The sequence below is a fragment of the Euprymna scolopes genome, chromosome 38 (genome assembly GCF_053919585.1).
Source record: "Euprymna scolopes isolate OS-2025 chromosome 38, ASM5391958v1, whole genome shotgun sequence".
NCBI lineage: Eukaryota > Metazoa > Mollusca > Cephalopoda > Sepiida > Sepiolidae > Euprymna > Euprymna scolopes.
This window is the reverse complement of record NC_136519.1, coordinates 28,095,655-28,117,348: the sequence shown is the minus strand read 5'-3', so window position 1 is coordinate 28,117,348 and position 21,694 is coordinate 28,095,655. Positions and strand designations below refer to the sequence as shown.

Here is a 21,694-nt window from a genome sequence, read left to right as displayed (position 1 = left end):
GTATTTTGTTTTATTTCACACCGACAACAGCTGTGGATCTAGTTATGATGGGTGTTGACATCAGTGAAGGTGTGTGTCGGGCTCCAGGACTTGTATAGAACAACTAACCATCGGAAACTGTTCTGAAACTAAACGCGGCTTACAACTCAAGAATTATTTTCATATAATGGCTTGAATTAAAGTTTAAAATTCAAAAGTCAAGTATCATTTATTTTGAACGAGCATTTGACTATCAAAAAACTACCATTAATTTTATATTCCAGGCCTGACTGTTCGTGTGGTGGTAAAACTTCTCAAATGCACTTGTGATGTTAGGTTGCATAAGGGTGTTAACTTTGGTCAAAATCGAACTGTTCCTTCTTTAATCAGATTTTTTTCGATTATCAATTTTTGATACTTATCAGAGGCATTCTGATCCAAAATCTATCGAAAAATACTCTCAGACACATAAAATACATTTGTGTGAAATGTAAAGATCTCACAAGCAGGCCAATCTCTAAGTGGGGGCACTTAGAGATTGGCCTGCTTGTTTTCGGTACCCTCCCCCCCCCCAAAAAAAACCGGAAAATGGTGGATAGCCTATCATTTAGAAAGGGTTAGGAGGGTATTTCCAAACAAATTTTTGATTTGTTGTTTTTTTTTCCCCCACTCTGTGATTATTTCTAATGAACTGATTATAAATAAACGTTTTTATTTATTTCCAATTACATTTTTTTAAAAACGATTTAGGAAATTTTAAGTGGGACATTCCCTGGAGTAAATGTGGTATTATGGTGATTGATGATTCTAGCTAAGAGTAGGAGATAGAATTATTTTTAGTTATGTTGACCAAGGATGACCAACAACAACCATTTTCTCACACTTTTGAATGGCCTTGTGCCTAATTTGTTGCAAATGTAAATTTTTATATTTTCTGCAAATGTAAATAGCTACAAACAAAGTGTAGTATCAGTTCTGATGCTACACTAAGTTTATTTATATTGTAAATCAGAAGGAGAAGTCCTTCTAGACTGAGGCAATTTTTATTTTTGTTCCAATCCAAAATGCCTTTTTTTTTCAGAAGTTGGATTTTCCCCACATTAAAAACCAACCTTGTTTCTGACTTTTCCCTCGTGGGGAGCGAGTAAATAGGAAAAATAGGCATTTAGTTCACTGCAAAAACTCAGACACCAGGGTCAAAATTGGGATTGAGAAGTCAGTGCCCCTTCCCCTAAGAAGAGGCATTCTGACCTGCCAAATTTGCCTGGACAACCCTATCGGAATTCTCCGGTAAGGGCACCTCAAGCGATTAGCAATAACCTCTTCTCAAAGAGAGAAGGTAAAGACTGGGAAGGTGGACCTCCTAGAACTACACAGCACACCGCAATCAAAGATAATTACAGGAGTCTTTATTGGTTTGTAGACCGAAAATAAAAATCCCTACACACAAAAAAAGAGGAAACTTATAAAGTGGCCAACGCCGTTGCTATGACAACCCAATTGTGATATTTTATATCCTCTCTCTCTTCCTCTCTACCCCTCTGTCTTTCACTGTCTTCCTCCCCCTCCGCTTGTCGTAACTAACGTGTTTAGAAAACTACTTCCGGTTTTACTCTTCCTTCGTTTCTACGCAACGCTTTTATTTTTTGGGTTCTTCTCCATGCCTACGAGGTAAGTGTTTTTGCTTTTAATAGGCGGAAAAAACAAAACAAAACTAAAAACAACAATGTTTTGTAAATTTCTTGTGCGTTAATTAAATTTAAAACAATTTTTTATTCATATTTTAAAAGCAAGTTCGTAAAAAAAAAAAAATAAAATAAAGTCTGAAAGATTTCCACATTTCTTTTTTGTCGTCGAGTAAACAACAGATGTTGAATTTAAGAATGATAACTTTTTCTCGTTAAAACGAAAATAAATTAATTAACAAAAAAAAAAAGAAAAAAAAAGTGAATCAGAAGAATAGGCGATTTGATGTAAATAGTGTCAGATAAAAAAAAAAAAAATCGCACTAAAATGTTTTTGCATAAAATAAATCGGTACTCCATGCAGAGTGATCCCTGCTGAAATAATAACGTTATTATTTAAAAAGACATTCTTAACATGGGGAGGGTGTTTTGTATCTGTTCTGTACTTTAACCTTACAATTGAATAAACAAAATAATATCATAAAACGTTAATTAAACGTGGAAATACGATTTAAAAAATAGCACGGATCACTCTCTGCATTAGCACCAATAAATCAAATCTTATTGTGTCATTGTTTTGAATTTATTTTTAGTATTATAAAAATTTTATTTATTTAATTATTATTATTTTTTCGAAAATCAAATAATTGCTAACTCGACACTGTTTGTTGCGTACGTTCATGTAAAAGAAAAAAAAATGGATGAAAATATTAAAAAAAATATTGTTGGCTTTGTTCAAGTTCGGCATGTTTTTGTTGACTTCAATGGAAAAAAAAATCAATTTTTAAAGATTTGGAAGAGGGTTCAATTTCACATACAACGTCTAAGTAAATCGATACCCCATTTCTTGAACTTGAATTCACGATAACCCCGTTTTGACGTTGGGCCCTTTATCCCTCCCACTCCACCCCCACTATTATTATTATTATTAATATTATTATTATTATTATTAATTTGCGATTTTTTTACTTTGAGAAAAGTTCGGTTTGCCCCCCCCCGTAATTTTCCGGATATTAAGCAATGTCATGTTTTATATTATTGCTGGTGGCCATCTTGATACGCTCGAGTGCATAAACGCAATCCTGAGAGAAACTATGCGCGTGCCTGCACGCATCAAGATGGTCACCAGCAATAACATATGGAATGACATTGCTTAATATCCGGAAAACTATTTATTTGCTGGAAATTTAAATATGATATTCGTTTTCAGCATACCCGAAAACCATTAAAACTCCTCTTTTTAAAAGAAAATGTTAAGGTGGAAACTAGGGAAAAATTTCCAATACATAGGGACAATGGAATGGAGTGAAATGTTCGAAAGTCGTTTTACATAATCAGTTTTATTTACATTTATTTTACATTGAGAAAAAAAACACCCGTAGTTTCTGTATGTTAAATATTTTTAATGCAGAGTTTTAAAATTAAACTGGAACTACATAAAAATTAATCAAAAGGGACTTTTCCTCTGTATACAACGGCAAGACTTTCACTAAACAGAAAGCAAAAGTCAAAATGAAAGGGTTATTTAATACTAGCAGGACCCGTGTACCGGCATTGCCTAGTGGAAGTATGTCACAAAGCCAGAACAGATTGGGTCCTGAAACAAATTAAAATACAATTTTTAGTGGGTGCCACTGCCGGCCCTGGAAAATAGCAGGCACAGACGGCCGTGGCACAAATGAAATCATCTGGTTTCTACTGTCTGGCAATGTCATGCAGTGTCAGCTAGTAGAAGCCACTAGCTGTGATTGTTGCCGCAGTTGGTTACTGGCAAGTAGTGCTGTTTTGGGTGATTACTTGCATTTACTGGCGTCACCAGTAGTAACTAGTAAATAATGGGCAATCAACAATTCCCCCACTATCCAACAATCATGAGGTTGTTTGCTCAGCAACCGAGAAGGCTAACATGCTTGCCAGTCGGTTTGGCTCCAACTCCACACTGGACCCTGCTAACCACCCCCTCTCAAACTTTTCTTTGCAGACAGACGCCACACTAGACGATCTGAAAATCACCCCTTCTCAGGTGTATGATAGCATAAAAAATCTTGACACTTCAAAAGCATGTGGACCTGATCTCATCCCGGCTGTGCTATTAAAAAGGTGCTCCGCCGAAGTAGCTCCAGTTCTCTCCAAACTTTACAACAAATGCCTTAATGAATCTTGCTTTCCTGCTTGCTGGAAAACTGCTTCTGTGGTACCAGTTTTCAAGAATTCTGTCGAAAGAACTGCCCCAGTAAATTACCGCCCCATTAGCCTCCTCCCACTTTTTGCCAAAATATTTGAGTCCATAATTAATCAAGCTCTAGTCCATTCACCTTACAGACAGTCGTACATCTAAATAATATGATATAAATGCGGGAGTGCCTAAAAGGTCTATCCTTGGACCTCTATTATTCCTAATATTCATAAATGACTTCCCTGACAAAATTGTCTGTGAGATGGGTATATATGCTGATGACACCATGCTCTTGACAGACATGATAGGAAAACAAATGAACACATATCTAAAAAAATGGCAGAAACACTAGAGGATGACCTCCAATCTGTAGTGGGATGGGGCAAAAATGGATGGTCACCTTCAATGCTGCCAAGACTAAACTTATTTCCTTCAATAATTAAAAGAAACCTTCTCTACCACCAATAGCAAAGGCCAAAGACTCTTTATCTGAAAGTACATCTTTTAAACTCCTCAACCTAACGTTCACAGGAAACATGAGTTGGAACAATTACATTGAGAGCATTGCCAGGGCCGCTGCGAAGAAGGTAGGCTCTCTCTACCATGCTAGAAAGCTACTAACGCCCGAAAGTATGCTGTACCTAAGGCCACCATTCACCCATGTATGGAGTATTGTTGTCATATTTGGGCTGGTGCATCTGCTACTAGTCTCTCGCTCCTAGATAAGGTTCAAAAGAGAGTCGCCAACCTGATAGTTTCTGAACTGGCATCTAAGCTTCAGCCTCTGTCCCATCGACGAAATGTAGCATCCCTCTTACCTGTTCTACAAGTACTTTAACGGTGAATTTTTTTTTTTTTTTTACATGGTAGTCACCACTTATCAATGCAAGGAAGCCACTTGAGGATAAGGGTTATTGCATCGTAGTAATCGTTAGTATTGGAGATTTGATAAAGTGTCTTACTTAAGGGCGCGATTCATCAGGAATTTGTTTATGTTGGACTTACATCGAAGTTGTAGTCAGGTGGGAAGCAGGCAGACGGAAGAGAGTTCCACTGGTGTGCACTTCTAAAAAAGAAGCTTTGTTCATGGAATGTATGTTTTGGTTTTGGCACGGATAAAGATTGGGGAAAAATTTTTGACAATGCTTCAACGATCTGCAAGCATTCGTACCCCCTCAACGTAAATACCTCCAACAAACCCGACAAGCAGCTAAATCCCACCCCTTCACAGTAGAGATCCCTAGATGTAAGAGAGCCTTCTACTACAATAGTTTCTTCCCAGAACCGCTAAACTTTAGAATTCTCTTCTGAATTCCTGTTTCCTCAACTGTACTGGCATGCAGAAGTTCAAGTGTAATGTGAACAGACATCTTGCTGCCCAACTCCCCACATAGTACCCCTTTAGATTATGTCCCTGATAGTAGTCCCTACATCAAAGTGGCAATGTGCCTTGTTTGGGGTGAAAATGTAATAAAAAAAATTAAAAAAAAAAACCTGGTGGGCATTGGCTGCCTTTGCGACTGGAAATCACTAGCGGCCATGATCAGTATCAACCTCTCTTGGAATACTCCTAACTGAAATCCACTGCTTGGTACTGGCATCCATTGGATACCTGTAGCGGGGAGTGATGATCCCTGGCAGTTAGTGCTGTATTGAGGCGTTTATTGGTGAACTTTACCTACCTTTACAGCTGTCACTGTCGTTTTCTGGCATACAGAGTTGGCATGAGCAGTGACAATGACAGCCATGAGCAGTATCGATCTCCATTGGACTGCTCCGAAATGAAGTTGAGGCAGATATTTGTATTTACTGACAGGCAATGGATTCCTCTGCAATTATCAATCATGACCAGTGCCGGGCACCAGTGAACTGCTCTGAAATGAAATTGACTGTGGTTATTGGCACCTCATGACAGGGGCGAGCACTGACAGGCAAATCACCTGTCTTCAAATATCGGGCACTGTCATCCAGTGACAGACTCTGTCATCGAGTGGTAGGGTGGTCATAGGTAAGCACTGGTGTGAATAATAATAGTAGCAGGAGTAATAGTATTTAGGTAATGTATGAACTTTGTATTAACGTCAGCCGTTACACCCAGTGGGGTGTTGGGCAGCAACAAATCCCTAAACCTCTGCCTATCCTGAGCCAGCCTAGACAGTGAACCCCAACAGAGCTCTACATTGCGAGTGAAACAGTTGTATTTTGCTAGTGATTTTTTAAAGTGGTGACTAGAAAGAATGAAACGCTTAGCTTTTGGTGATTTTATTTCTTTCACTGACAATCTTCCGAAAGCTCACTACTGAGTGAAAAATATGTTTTCAACATTTTTTTTAATAAAACGAACAAAGACAAATTATTTAAACAATAAAAGTTTAATAGAACAATATACTTTTTTTAACGAAGGCCGTTTAAAAAAAATATCTGAAGAAATTATAATGTTTATACCTTCAAGTATCAACATAAAATTTGTTGTATATTTAGAATTACATTTATTTAAAAATATACAGAAAAATCTTAATGATGTACATACTTATCACAGAACATAGATGTCATATTCTTAAAATCATGTGGGTTTAGCTAGTAACTTTTCTATTTGGCTAGTAAACGAAAATATTTAGTTGTAAAAGGTAAACTAAAGATAAATTTATCCATAGAGCCCTGCCCAAGAATGCTGCAAAGCTTTCCTCTCCCTTTCCACGATTCTTCTCCAAGTTGCAGTCTGATCTTGGTTTTAGTGATGTTAAGGTCCTCTCTTATCCTGCTGTTAACGTCCTTTTGGCTTTGGCCACCAGCATTCATACGAGTTTCACTTGACTCAGAAGGCCCCCCCCCCCCCCACATACACGCTGAAGTAGGGATTCTTTTTGTTGCCGTTTCCGGAACATACTTGTTTTACGAAAAAGGGTCGTTTTCTCCATATTAAAAACTGACCTTGTGTCTAACCATGACCTTGTGCATCACCACAAGTAAATTAGGGATTCTAACTGGTGATGCAGATCAATTTCAGATTAAAAGCATTTAAAGGACTAAAAATTATTTATTTATATTTTCAGTTGATTGTTAAAAAATGGTGAAAATCACAGTGAAGCGAACCAACGAACCTCAGTTCTTATATGAAACCACAGTGGAAACATCCATAGATTCTCTGTTGCAGGACATTGCCACCATTTATAATGGCCGCTTAAAAGTCCAGAGAATTTCTGCAGGTTTGTCTCCATTTTTAATATGTTGCCTTTAAATTTCCTTTTAAATACACAAATCAAACAAACTTATTTTTTTTCTTCACACAACAATTACGTTACCATGTTTACTATTAATTCCTGCTGCTGCTTTCTGTTGCCATCTGTATTCCAGTAATCTCTGTCCGCCATTTCGAGCAACCTCTGTTTCTTATTAACATTCAGGCACTCTCAGCCTGTAGTTTTCAGCAATTTCTGATTTATTCTGGCATTTGAGCAATCTTGGTCTGTTGTCTCAAACAATCTCTGATTATTGTTGGCATCTGGGCAATCTTAGACTGTCAACCTGAAGTATCTGAAATATTATGGTATAATTTATAATATAAATCTTACCTGTCTGTTTAAATGTATGTATGTTTGTATGTCTGCCTAAAACTTTTGACAGAGGCAACGGATTTTCATGAAATCGATATCATTTTGAAAGCTCGGCGTCTTGGACGACAAATATCGAAAAATTGGCCAAAAACATTAATTCGTTCACCCTCAACTGGGCAGTTTTCTACAAGGAGGGGTCGATTTTTTTGCAAGCCATTTTTGCAAGTCATGGTATCAGTTGGATTGACTTTGCCTAATTTTAATGTTTTGAACTTTCAATCGCGTCACAGAGTAGGGGTAAGACATCAGATTTTCTTTCACTTTTTTTTCCGCTTTCACGTCACAAATTCGAGCCTGCCTCCCTACTACCATTTTTTTTTTTTTTGCTCAACACACCCCTTCAAACACCCGGGCAATGCCGGGCACCCAGGCTAGTTTGTAATAAAAATATAATGGATTTAAGCACAGCTTTCAGTCAAATGTTTCTGAAATGTTACTTATTAACACAATAACAAATCTGCGTAATGTAAAACCATACTTACAGTAATGATATGTGATTCTTATATCAAGAAATAAGCAATTTTATTTGTTTCCCCTTCTTTACATGGGGCGTTCCAAAAGTAATGTCTCCTATTTTTTATTTAGAAGGGATCACAAATTATTGCTATGATGACTGAAGTTGTGCATTTTGGATCTGGAAGTTTCATCTCTTTGTTGTAGATATTGATGGTGTGAGACTCTGAGAAAGCAACTTGTGTCATGGATCTGTGTCAGAAGCAAAGATGTGTCATTAAATATTTCTGGCAAAAGTGTATTGAAAAAGGTGGCGACTAGAAAAAATAAATTCTGGAACGGTTGTTCGTTTTAATGGTATCATTTCTGTCTTTGTAGCTCTTCAACTTTTTGAGTTAAAAGAAAAAAAGAAGGCTTTACTTTTGAAACAACCCTCGTATTAGTCAGGTTTGGGAAAAATTTTTGTAAGCAGTTTTTTTTCTAATAAAATAAAATATGCATCTAGTGCGCTTGAAAGCCAAATCACAACGTAATATTACGATAATATACAAATATTTTACTTGTTTGAAATTTATCACAAATATATTTCAGAGGTATACTCCATCTTCAGTGTGTTGTTTGTTTCTTTTCTTTTCTTTTTCTTCTTTCTTGCCATGTTGTAACATTAGAGAAATAAGTCTGTAAAGAGCTGTGCGTTGTATCTAGTGGTTGTATTTTGAAAGGTTTGAACCGTGCGTAGTCAATGCAAAAATAACGTCAAGGATGAGAGTTCATATAGAAACGTTGTTTTAATTTGAATAAAATATGCATCAAGTGCGCTTGAAAGCCAAATCACAACGTAATATTAGGAAAATAAACAAATATTTTAATTGTATGAAAGAAGAAAAGGAAAAAAAAGAAACAAAACAACATACTGAAGATGGAGTATACCTCTGAAATAAGTACTGTCAACAAATAGATGAAATGCATCAGAAACTTTGACAACAACACCCAGCATTAGTCAACAGAAAAGACCCAATTCTCCTCCACAACAATACCCAACTGCATGTTGCTAAACCGACCCTGCAGAAATTGAATGAATTGGGCTACAAAACTCTGCGTCATTCGCCATACTCTCTGGACGTCTGACTTACTGACTACCACTTTTTTCAAGCATCTCAACAACTTTCTATGTGAGAACTATTTCAAAAACATAAACGATATAAAAAAAAATGCCTAAAGTGACTTCATCACCACCAGGACGCAAGGTTTTTATGTTACTGGCATAAAAACACTTGTTTTGCGTTCGCAAAATTGTACTGATTCTGATGGTGCTTATTTCGATCAATAAATTTTTGTTTGAGCCAAGATATGTTCATCTGAATTTAAAAGTTAAAAATTGCAAGAACTTACTTGTCAACCCGATATTTTAAGCTTAAATAAAAATCCAACGCTAAAACCTGTAATCGCCTGGTGTAAGGGAGATAAGCAGGTTTTTCAAAAAATCCATCATGGCTCCATGGACAAATTTATCTTTAGTTGACCTTTGACAACTAAATATTTTCGTTTACTAGCCAAATAGAAAAGTTACAAAACCACATGATTTTTAGAATATGACATCTTTATTCTGTAACGAGTATATACGTCATAAAGATTTTTCTGTATTTTCTTTTTTTTAATAAGTGTAATTCTAAATATACAACAAATTTTATGTTGATACTTGAAATCACATTTCTATGTAAAGAAAACACATTAAAATAAGTTAAAACAAAAAAATATTTTTGATCTTGTGTATGCTTTGAAGAGCAGCAGTGGCTTTTAATATCGGACTTACGACAGGGCGGCCATAAAATAGGAAAGAAGACAAATTTTTTTAAACTGGAAGTCAGAAACTGGATGGACGGTTTAAACACCCAAGCGAGCAAGCTGATCCGTGTTGTGTTGTTATATATATATATTAATACACATTCTAATTTCTTCAGGTGTTTTTTTTAAACAGCCTTTGTTTAAAAGAAAAAAGTATATTCAACTTTGTTTAAAAGAAAAAAAGTATATTCAACTTTTATTGTTTAAATAATTTAATTTTGTTCGTTTTATTAAAAAAAAAAAAAATTGAAAAGATATTTTTCATTCAGTAGTTTTGTTTTTTCTTGAAATAAATCTGATTCCTGTCAAGAATTACCGCTATATTAAAAAACAAAAATAAAGAAAAATCTGTATGATGTACATGCTTGTGACGAAACGAAAGCTCATATTCCAAAAGTCACGTAAGTTGATAGAGTAGTTTAATTTTTATAAAGAAAATCATTTTTAAAGGATTAACGGGAATTCATAGGCATTACAACATTGTTGAGACATTAGGATATCCGGAGTATCTTGATTAGTATGTGACTAATCCATCTGCCTGTCAATATATTTCGACCGGGCAAGGCCAGATATATTAAGTACAGTATTTAATAAAGCAATTATGGCCTCTCATTAGTTTGTTCGTATCACCCCTGGCTATAAATATAATCGTCTAAATCTTTGTGATTATACCCCAATAGTATGCCCCAAAATCTTGCAACAGTTAACTGTCTCGAGACCTTTTCAGAACCACCCTGCATTGGCTGCTCTGGTTCGGGATGTGGTGCAAGCCGACTAGGAGGCCAACTCTATTTGACCAGGATGAATGTTATCTATAAATATAAAAGCGAAAATGTATGTATGTATGTGTGTTCGCTTTTTCTGTGTGTCTACAAAAGGCTTCTTTCAGAGAAGCGGTCGCTCGCTTAACAACTTTTTAAAACTTTTTATATCACATACAAATCGTAATATCTCACAGTTAACAACAAAGCTCACCTGTCTATTTAATTTGCCCGATTTCGGAAAGATAAATATTCAATATTTGTCGCTCGCCGCATGTGGGTTAGTTTTTTTCCTATAACATCTTGGGGGCGAAGAAAAAAGCGTTCAGCAGTAAATGAAATCCCGCAGTCAAACTGACCTCATTAACTCATTAAAACGAGCACCTGCTAAATCCAACTAATTAAATAAATTCAAACATGTTTCCATAAGCATGTCGCGGTGGGGCAATGGTTAACGTCGCACGTTTTTTTTTCACAACTTTGCCTCAACGGTTCGGGTTCGATCCTCATACTTACTTTTTTTTTTAACCCCTCCAAACACCCGGGCAACGCCGGGTATCCCTCACTAGTTAGAACATAAAACAGGCATAGAACTATTTAGAACCAATAAAAACATACACACACATGCATGCAAAAATAACTTTACTAGTTAAAAGTCCAAAGCGAAAAACAATTTGTTATGATACTGAGCAAAATGTTCGATTTTTAGGAAGAAAAGCTAGTATTAAAGATGGGAAGGGGTGTTAGCGCTTTAACTGGAGTTATCTCCCTTTGGCATTTCTAAAATTCAAACAAAATTTTTTTTTTTGAATCCAATATGGCCGCCTTCAACGCGCTCTCATAAAATACGTGTTTTTCTACTACGAAACAAAAAATACTTGATGAAATTAAGTGAAATTTTTTTTTCGGAGAACTTCGTTCTATAACGGATATATACAATTTAAACTTTTTTCGCTATTTTCATTTTTTAATGTCTTGACTAAACTGTACAAGTACCCAGTATTATAAAAACATGACTTTATGAATTATTTATTAATTTCTTTATTTTTTTGAAAAACTGAATTGTTTTCATTTATAAAAAAATTGTTTTTAGTATTTATTCACAATTATTACAATTAATACATAAAGTAAAAGATGTAGTATTAGTGGACTTTTAGATTGAATAAAGAAATGTAATTCGGTATGGGCTTCAGATTAACTAACACTGTTTACTTTTGAGGACTTTTAAAACCGGAACTGGTTTGAATATGTAAATATGTCATCCCTGTGTGTGCGTGTATGCTCCAACCATATGTGTTAAGCTTCATATATCCTGATAGGTCCTTATATAAAGATTCATCCTAATTTTTTAAGCCCACTTGCTATATATACACATATTCTTTTTCTTAATTCAGAACTTGAGGATCTATCAAAACATGGAATCATTTTGCCCCCTAACATGCAGGGCTTAACGGATGATCAAATTGTTGATTTGAAGCTGAAAGATGAATTTGCTGAGAAATGTCGACCAAGCGGTGGCAGTATTCAGAGAAAAGATGAAATTGGACGAAGGAATGGAATCGGTAAAATTTTTATTATCATTATTATTATAACTCGCATGATCTTTAATAATTCTGCAAGTTACTATAGAATTGTTTCGGGTCGCTGGATCTATTTGATTTTACTTGAATTTACGAAAGTAAATTCACACGAGAGATAAAACATTTTTTTTTTTTTTTTTTTGACAAATTAAGTGAAGTGTAATATCAAAACCGATGCTACACTTTGTTTTTAACCAAATTGTTTTGATAAGCCATTTTCAGCATGAGGAGATGGAGAGTGGATTCTCTTGCTCTGTACTTTCACCTAACAATTTAATAAAAAGATATCGTAAAAATCAATTAAAAACGGAAAAACTGGAAATGAAATAGAAACAGCAATCGTAAAGATAACCCTTATATTTTTTTTGTTTGTCTTTTCGTTTTTTGCCATTTTTTTCAGCAAATTATTATCGATTAGACACTAATAATCAAAAGAAAAAAAAGAAAAAGTCAATATTTTCACGTTTGAAAAGGGTGCCCAATTCCTAATTACAACGCTCTAGTAAATTGATTCCCCCATATTGGAAACACTTGACAAGAACACGTTATGCAAGAGTTTTATTTTTATTTTTTTTTTTTGTGATGCACTTTCTCCCAACTTTCCTTTGATATAACATACTCTCTGTCTCCTGATATAACACACTTTTTAATTAATCCTTTCTCCATTGGCTCTACCTCAGACACTATGACATAATCATTTGCCAGGAAGGAGTGTTACTTGGTTGAGAAACGTCCTGTGTATGGCAACCAGCTTGTCGGATATCACAATATCAAATGATAGGTACATGGATGATAGAAACATCAACAAGTTGATATGTCGTTGACTATAACTGGCTGGCATGGCTCTCTTCTTAAGTCTTCATTGTGTCGTTACGGGCAGCATTTCCATCGTAGGCATTAAATGGCAGGGACCGCATGCTGAGATCTAACACTTCTATAAAAATAGCGAACAAATGCATTTTTATAAAAATATGTAATTTATTTTACATTTAACACTATTGGAGTAAATTTAAATTGGGTGATCGTCAACCTGCGTTTGTTGTCACCTGCGACTAGACCAAACTACTACATGTTTGCTTTTAACGGATTCCAATGCCTCGACTGTCTTAAAGCAATACAATTATAATTCAATTCTTTCTTTCAATGAAGAAAGGGAGTGAAAGAGAGAGAGAGAAAAATATACATTTTGTCTTTTTTTTTTAAATTCAGCTTCCCGCATGCAAGGTTGACCTTTTAGGCACATAATCTCGGATGATTTTAACATTGCCGAATTTTATAAACACCTGTCTTGATTGATATATTCTAACATTTTGAAAATCAACCAGCACCTGCATGACATGCGTGCAGTTTCCCACAAGTACAGAACTAGTTGTGCACAAGGTTAATTAATATAGAAGCCTCCAGCTCTCCCAAAAGGGTGCTTCTTCGTTGTGCCACAACACTATTTAACAAATCTAATTTTTAATCACAACAATCTTGTTCAATTTTCAGTCAATTCATAATTCTATAATCAAATTCTTTTTTATCATCAGACATGAAGTCAGAATGCCACAGTTTAAAATTGAACTGCATTTTCCGATATAACAATCTTATCCTTAGTTGCTTGATCCAAGAATGGTGCCTAAACTAGTCAAAGTCAAAAACTGATTTTTCCGAAAATTGTAATCTTTGAATTTGAATAATCAGAGGAATATCTGCTTTAGCATTTGTCAAACTGGGGTGTCGGAAAGTGAGAGCGCAATACTCGCTGTCCCCAAGTTAGTTGTTCTTTTTATACTTTCACTTTGGTAAAATTATTGGCAGATCGAATCTTGAGTTCAGTCCCAGCTAATTTGTATTATTTGGATTCTTCCAACTACTATTCGCATCTTATGTGTTATTTTCACTACATTTCGGCCGATGTAACCTCTGACCTTTTTTCAGGTGTATCTTGTCGAACTTTGGAATCTTTCTGTTAAACTCTGGAACCCACGTGGAATTTTAAATGGAACCCTTTTTTTAATCGATGGAGGTAGCATGCTCTCATTCTGTCAGCCGTGATTGAGTAGAAGTCCTAAGTAATTTTCAATTACATTTTGAGTGTTACCCGCATTGAGGATTGAACCTTCAACCTCAAGAGGAGTGTAATTTACAACTGAATTTTACCAACTACTTTATCCACTTCACTACAAAATTTCATGCATATTCCCGAAAGATGCCAAGATATGCCTGAAGTATCTTGGAAGTTACATTGACCGAAACGTTTTGAAAATAAACACTCAAGATGAGAAGAGAAGTCTGAAAAATACAAATAATCGATTCTCAATCCCTACTAAGTCATGATCCGTCATTTATATTTCAAATATCATTGTTTCTCTATATTTTAATTATTTGTGGTGCAAGTCCACAACTCAACCTAGATAAAAAGAATACAGAAAAATCTTTATGCTGTATGTACCTATCATGAAACAAAAATGTCATATCCCAAAAATCGCATCTGGTTTTATAGCCATCCCTGTGACAGGAATCTTGTCCGTCACCAGTTACGCTCCCAACAAAGCTGGTATCCATTTCTATATTAATGAAGTGTTTGCTTACAGAACCAAGATATTCCTAAAAATGGTCACTCCTCTAAGTACTAACCAACTTCAATGTTGCTTAACTTTGATGATCTGATAAGAATCAGTGTGAATGTGATTTAAGTGTAATATCCAAAAATTAAACGTTTACTTAGAATGAGTGCTTTATGCCAAATTATGGTTAAATTTGTGCTCATTTTTTGCATTAAATACTGATCCTTATTAATCTTTAACTGTACATCAAATGGATACCATAATACTTAGTTTGCTGCACCTTATCATGTCAAAGGTCTGTACAGGATTTCTGCCAGATTGGCCCAGTAGTTTCTGAGAAAGCTTCTAGAGTGAATGTGGTATTGTAGTGACTAATCTTTATTAATTCCTGTGCATGGAATGGATACCATAATAACTAGTTTGTTGCGCCTTATAACAAAGGTCCATACAAATTTTCAACTTGATCAACTCCGTAATTTCCAAGAAAAAGTGGATAGGACAAACAGACAGATTAAGAGAAATATTATATAGATAAACTTAAGTTTTAAAATTTCTTCTTCATTTGATAATGTTTTCTTTTTTTTATCTTTTTTTTTTTGATAACAGCTCCCAATCAACAAATGGCCGATATATTGATGAAAACTTGCAAAGAAGCAAAAGATATGATTTCCAAAGTAAGTGCTTTGAAGTTCAATAAGTGTTTAGTAGATTGACTGTATTGACGTACAAAATTCATGTAATCTTCTACTGGTGTTATATGGTCTGCCTATTTTGAAATGTTGTTGCTTCAAAGTTTAAATCGGATAAAATCTGTTCCTCGCCCTTAAAACTTCCCCATCGCAATAATTTAGTTATATCTGGTGCAAGACTTGGCCTGTGCGGGCAAGTGTAAACTTGAGGTATTGGATCATTACTGCCTACACCGCATACTCTGTGTCCACTAGCAACAATTTATCCCCAGCAGTGCAATTCACACTTACTGCATGGTTCACTTTTCTCCCAAAATCTCTCCTTGCCAGTTGCCTTCATTGGTTCATCCACACACTTTGATGACACACAGGTGACTTCATCTTTGTATAGTCATTGATCCAGCACTGCTACCAGGTTGGAAAAAAAACTTGATTCAGGATGCTGAACTGATTCTTAGCCCTTTACCTTTAAAGGGTCCATCGCTGGAACTGTGGATGACTTACGCTCATAAAGGAAGCAGTTTTTGATCTCTGTGCCTGGTTAGCCAATGTTCGAGACGTGATGAACTTGTTGGGGAAAAGCTGACCCAACTAATGCAGGATGAATGCCACAACCATGACCATGACGATATCTGGTGCTTATAGCTATGAACTACGCACTTAGAGCAGAATCATTTATTTTCTTTCAACAACTATTTGTTTAAAAAAAAAAAAAAAGATCCATATGAATAAAATAAGCTTGTATGTTGTCTTTGTATGCGGGATGTTCCAAAAGTAATGCCTCCTATTTTTTTTTTTTTATTTCGCCCGAATAGATCAGAGTTGATTGCAAATTGTATTGTTATGATGACTCAACTTATGCATTTATGACCTGAACGTTTCATCTCTCTGTTGCAGGTAATGACAGTGTGATCGAATTCCTGGCAAAAGTGCATCGAGCATGGTGGTGACTTTGCAAAAAAAAAAAAAATTCTGAAGCACGAAAGGTTGCTCGTTTTAAAGTTGCCACTTCTGTCTTTGTTGCTCTTCAACTTTTTGAGTTAAAAAAAAATAGGAGGCTTTACTTTACGACCCTCTTATGACAAAGCACACTCTGTATGTCCATACGCAACCATTGTTCATCGCTGTGCATTGAGAAAGGTGGTGACTGTGTGGAAAAATAAATTTCGGAGTGTAAAAGTTTGCTCGTTTTAATGTCACCACTTCCGTCTGTGTAGCACTTCAACTTTTTGAGTTAAAAAAAATGTAGGAAGCTTGGAATGACCCTCATAAGTAAAATAAGTTTGCATGTTTGTGTCTTTGTATGTACATACATAGCTTTGTCCGGTGAACAGTTAAAAAGTTGAAATTTGATTTATAGATGTTAACGTCTTTAGGAGGTTACGACTCCAAGAAGTTGCCTGGAACATAGTGGATTAATTTTTGCCACGTAAACGGATATGACCGATGCATATCATGTAGCTTTGTCAGTATTTAGTTTTCTCCCACTCCAAGATTTTCGATATCAGAGTCGGAAAGTGAGATTGAGAAGTCAGTGCCCCTGAGGAGGAGCAATCTGACCTGCAAAAAGTGCCTGAGCAGCCCCGTCGGCATTCTTCAGTGAGGGCGCCTCAGGCGATTAGCAATAAACTAACCCCTTCCCTAAGAGAGAAGGCAAAGCCTAAGAGGATGGACCTTCTAGAACTGCACAGAACTTTACATCCACTGCAAAATCAACAGGGGCCGGATCATTCCGGTGATGGTCTAATCTCTGCTGAGTTTGGGGGTGCCGAGGATAAAAATCCCAGCTTTGTCCGAATGAAACGTTTTCAAATTAGCTGAAGCAAGAAAAGTATCCAATGTCAGTGGTATTCATGCTAGGTGGGTTGAACCAGCTTCCTCCAAAGGGAGAATTGTCAAGGGAATATTAAATTTACAACCGATCCCTATTAGCATGTATATCCCTGTTAAGGGAAATGACAATGTTAGGTTTTTGCAGTCCTTGCAGAGATGTGTCGATGTTCTACATACAGCGCTTGGTAGTACGAAATGGTCACCCATCTGGTACTGATCGGGTTCAACATTGCTTAACTTTTTAGATCTAACTCTAGAACTGGTGTGTTAGTATGATTATGCTGTATAAAAGTATCCGATGAATAGCGTTAACCGCATTCCATGAGAGGTGGACAATATCCTTAGTCCTCATACTGTAATTTATCTTTTTTAGAGGTTTGTGACTCCAAGATGAGCATCTTCTATTAATAAGATGCTGGTCCAGTTTTGCTTACCTTATAGTTTTTGATAGCAATTTACTTTGTTGTATTTTCCTTTCAACTGTTGGATCGATATGGGTACTAGATCCCATTTCGAGAAAATAACCAAACTGAAGCCAAACTGATACGTTTTTGCCCGATAAATGGATATAGCTTTTCCCCAACAAGTTCATCACGTCTCGAACATTGGCTAACCAGGCACAGAGATCAAAAACTGCTTCCTTTATGAGCGTAAGTCATCCGCAGTTCCAGCGATGGACCCTTTAAAGGTAAAGGGCTAAGAATCAGTTCAGCATCCTGAATCATGTAGAATTGTCTGAATGAAATGTTTTCAAGTTAGCCAAATCAAGAAAAGTATCCAATGCCATCGGTATTCATGCTAGGTGGGTTGAACAGCTTCCTCCAAAGGAGGAAGTGTTAAGGGTGTATCTAAAGCTTCATGTTGATTTTAAATTTCTTTCTTTTTTTTTTATTTAAGAAAAAAATTGAAGCTGATATCTGCGTTACTCAGAAGACAGTGAAAGACGCCTTAGACATCCTGCGCGGAGCTGTGATGATTGTCTATCCCATGGGACTGCCTCCCTATGATCCGGTTCGAATGGAATTGGAAAATAAGGAAGATTTGTCAGGAACACAGGTATGTTAACAAATACTGTTCAATAGATCTGAAGATTATTTTTTTGGTTTGCTTGTTATCATTTAATATCAATAACATGTGCACAACTTTAATATCTATATCGTATCTTTGTTACCATTGCTCCCAGGTCCACTTTGGCCCAATTAAAACAGTTTTCGAAGACAGCGAAAATTAAGTTTTACTAAATTGGCCAAATATTTTTAGTTTTCAGAAAATATTTACCTCCCCTTTATTACAATTAGAACTCTCTATTTTTTTTTCTTTTTTTTTTTTTTTTGCAAAACTCAATTTTCGCTAATTATCTTCGAAAATTATTTTCATTGATAATTAATTTTCTACCTTATCGTTTTTCATAATTTTTGGATATGTTCATTACTGTGACATGACGATCCATTAGATAACATTGACTTCACTTGAAATTCAGTATTTCAGTTTTCGAATTTTGCTAGAAGAACCGTTTATATAATCCAAACACTATGTTAGGGTAATTAAAAAGGAGAAGACTCTTTCTTATCTCCCACATGATGTCACTGAAGAGTTCTATCAATAAAGGGAGATGACTTGTAGCCAAGATGACTTTTCTGTGTGCTTATTTAGAATTCCATTTAATTAAAAACACAAAAATTACAGAAAAATCTTTATGATTTACGTACCTGTCATGGAATGAAGATGTCATATTCTAAAAATCATGTCAATTGATCAAGTAGTTAGATTTTTTATATAGAAAATCAAAATTTACAATTTTTAGCGATTTAATAATTCTGTAATTGTTTTGAATACAAAAAAAATTCTTGGTAGTTAAATTGAGTTGTCGCCCTTGAAATTCTAAAACAACATGGCAGTTGCTCATAAAATTTGATTTTGTTAAAATCATACTTGATCAATTTGCATGATTTTTGGAATATGATATTTCCGTTTTGTTCCAAGGACATACATCACACAAACTTATCGTTATTTTTCTCTTTTTTATTTAAATGTGATTTAGTGCTATTTCATTATTAGAATGAAACTTGAAAGACAAACAAAAAATTAATTTGCATTAAAAACCAATGATATCTGTTTACTTATGTCAATTTCAACTAAAACCTATGTTATCTACTTAATTTTCATGTCGCAATTAAATATTACTGCATTATTACATAAAACATGTACTTTGACGAATGCATTATTTGGTGACATCCGCCATTAATTGTAACAAGATCGCCTGCAGTTACTTCCTCTGACTCCACACTGTTTGCATAACTTGAAATTTATTTCCATTAATAATCAATTTTCTAACTTATTGTTTTTCGTAATTTTTGGATATGTTACTACTTTCGACAAAAAAAAAAATTAAATACCATCGGTTTTACTTGAAATTCAATATTTTGATTGTTGCTATTATAACGAAACACCTGTTGTTCTAAATAAACACCTTTTTTCTGACTGCAAGGGAGATAACTCATAATATCACATTAATAACTTTTTAGTTTATTGAAAAATATTTTATTATGTTAATAGGAAAGTAATGTCAGTTTTTGTTTCACCCATCCCGGTGCACCACAATGGGTCTCCAATTAGAGAAGGCAATTAATCAATTTGATTGAAAAATGAGCGATTTCACTGATTTCGATGACAATAAAAATATGAGAATGTGAAACATGTGTTGATTATTATTCAATCCTGGGCAACATCGGGTCCTTATGCTAGCGTAAATATATTTACAATACGCACGCAGAAACTTTTTCAACTTCAGCTGCAATAAACATTTTAGTTTTAATAAACTCTGCTGGAATTCTTCAGTTTTTTGGTAATTTCCGAACCAGTCTTTTTACACGTTGATCTATGTTTTTTTTTAATATTGGAAATTGGGGTTATTGTCCCAAATTCTTCTTGCATAAAAAAACAAAAATAAAAGAAAAATGTGTATGATGTACTTACCCATGGTAAAACTAAAATATCGTATTCTAAAAATCACGTTAATTGATCAAGTAGTTTTATTTTTAAATAGGTGAATCAAATTTTATGAGTACCCAAAAAGTGACTGTGTCACCCACTATTTTCAAAAAAAAAAAAAAATCTCAAGAAACAAGGGAGATAACTGAACAATAATTCATACTTACTAAATTTATTCATAGGGAAAGTTATTCATCGGGACTTATTTCACAATATGTTGTAGTCTACATTGCACTGTAGAGAACCTACTGTTGATTTTATAAAATTATTTTTATATATAATGGTTTGAATTAAAATTTAAAATGCAAAAAGTCAAGTATCATACTCTAACATTTTGAACATGCCCTTGTCATATCAAAGAACCTACTGTTGATTTTACATGTCGAGCCTTTCGGCTTGTGTCATAATAACACTTATTAATTAACTTGTGATGTTAGGCTTTGTAAGGTGTTAACTTCGGTCCAAATTGCCTGTTCTTTCTTTCATCAGATCATTTTGATTATCGATACTTATCAAAGGCATTCCAATACAAAATCTATCTAAGAACACTACCAGGCACATGAAGTGTCTTTGTGTGAAATTTCATAAAAATTGGCCCACCGATTTTTGAGTCCATAGGGAATGAACTCACATACAAAGTTCCTTTTATATAATAGTAGAGACAGAGATATAAGCTCAAGTCAGGAATTAATAGAACACGCGTGGTGTTCTCCTCTTGCTTTTATAGACTCTACTAGCCTGGGTGCCTGGCATTGACTGGGTGTTTGGAGATGTGTGTTGAGCAAAAAAAAAAAAAAAGTGGTAGCAGGCAGGCAGGCTCAAATCCGTGACATGAAGGCAGAAAAGAAATTGAAAGAAAATCTGATGTCTTACTCCTACTTCATGACGCAACCGGAAGTTCGGAACGTTAAAATTAGGCAAAGTCAATCCAACCGATACGATGACTTGCAAAAATGGCTTGCAAAAAATCGACCCCTCCTTGTAGAAAATTTCCCAGTTGAGGGTGAAGGAATTAATATTTTTGGTCAATTTTTCGATATTTGTAGTCCGAGACATCGAGTTTCAAAATGATACCAATCTCATGAAAATCCGTCGCCTCTGTCAAAAGCTTTAGGCAGACATACAAACATACATACATACAAACATACATTTAAACAGACAGGTGAGACTTATATTATAGATATTTATATATCCAAACACTGTGTAAAGATAGTTTTGTTAAAGGTTTGCTCCTCTATATTGGCTGTGTTTTGTCTGTAGCCATGCATATCAAAAGTCTAACTCCATAAAATGATGTAGCTCTTCCCCATGCATAGGCTGTCATTCATTATAAAGAAGCTGTATATTTTTGCACATAACACATGGCTGAGATATATGGCAACCAGAATATGCTATCTCAGAAAGTTACTACTTTTCTTAGACCCCCTTCCAATTTTATGGATACTTGTTAAATAGTTTGGTCCTTGTCCAGAATTCCTTCTATATTTAAAAAAAGAAAAAAAATAAAGGAAATACATGACGAGGCAAATGTCATGA

At 35.1% G+C, this 21,694-nt stretch overlaps 1 protein-coding gene across 1 annotated transcript in view; it reads left to right on the top strand.

The window, feature by feature from the left end:
* The first annotated feature begins 1,518 nt into the window (after positions 1-1,518).
* The window catches only part of LOC145263105 (cilia- and flagella-associated protein 298-like), a 69,040-nt gene continuing 48,864 nt past the window's right edge, over positions 1,519-21,694 (top strand). The window contains exons 1-5 of the mRNA XM_080120036.1: positions 1,519-1,650; positions 6,894-7,046; positions 11,908-12,075; positions 15,252-15,319; positions 18,065-18,223. Coding sequence (XP_079976162.1) covers positions 6,908-7,046; positions 11,908-12,075; positions 15,252-15,319; positions 18,065-18,223 — 534 coding nt within the window. The 5' untranslated portion in view covers positions 1,519-1,650; positions 6,894-6,907. The remainder of the gene's footprint in view (positions 1,651-6,893; positions 7,047-11,907; positions 12,076-15,251; positions 15,320-18,064; positions 18,224-21,694) is intronic.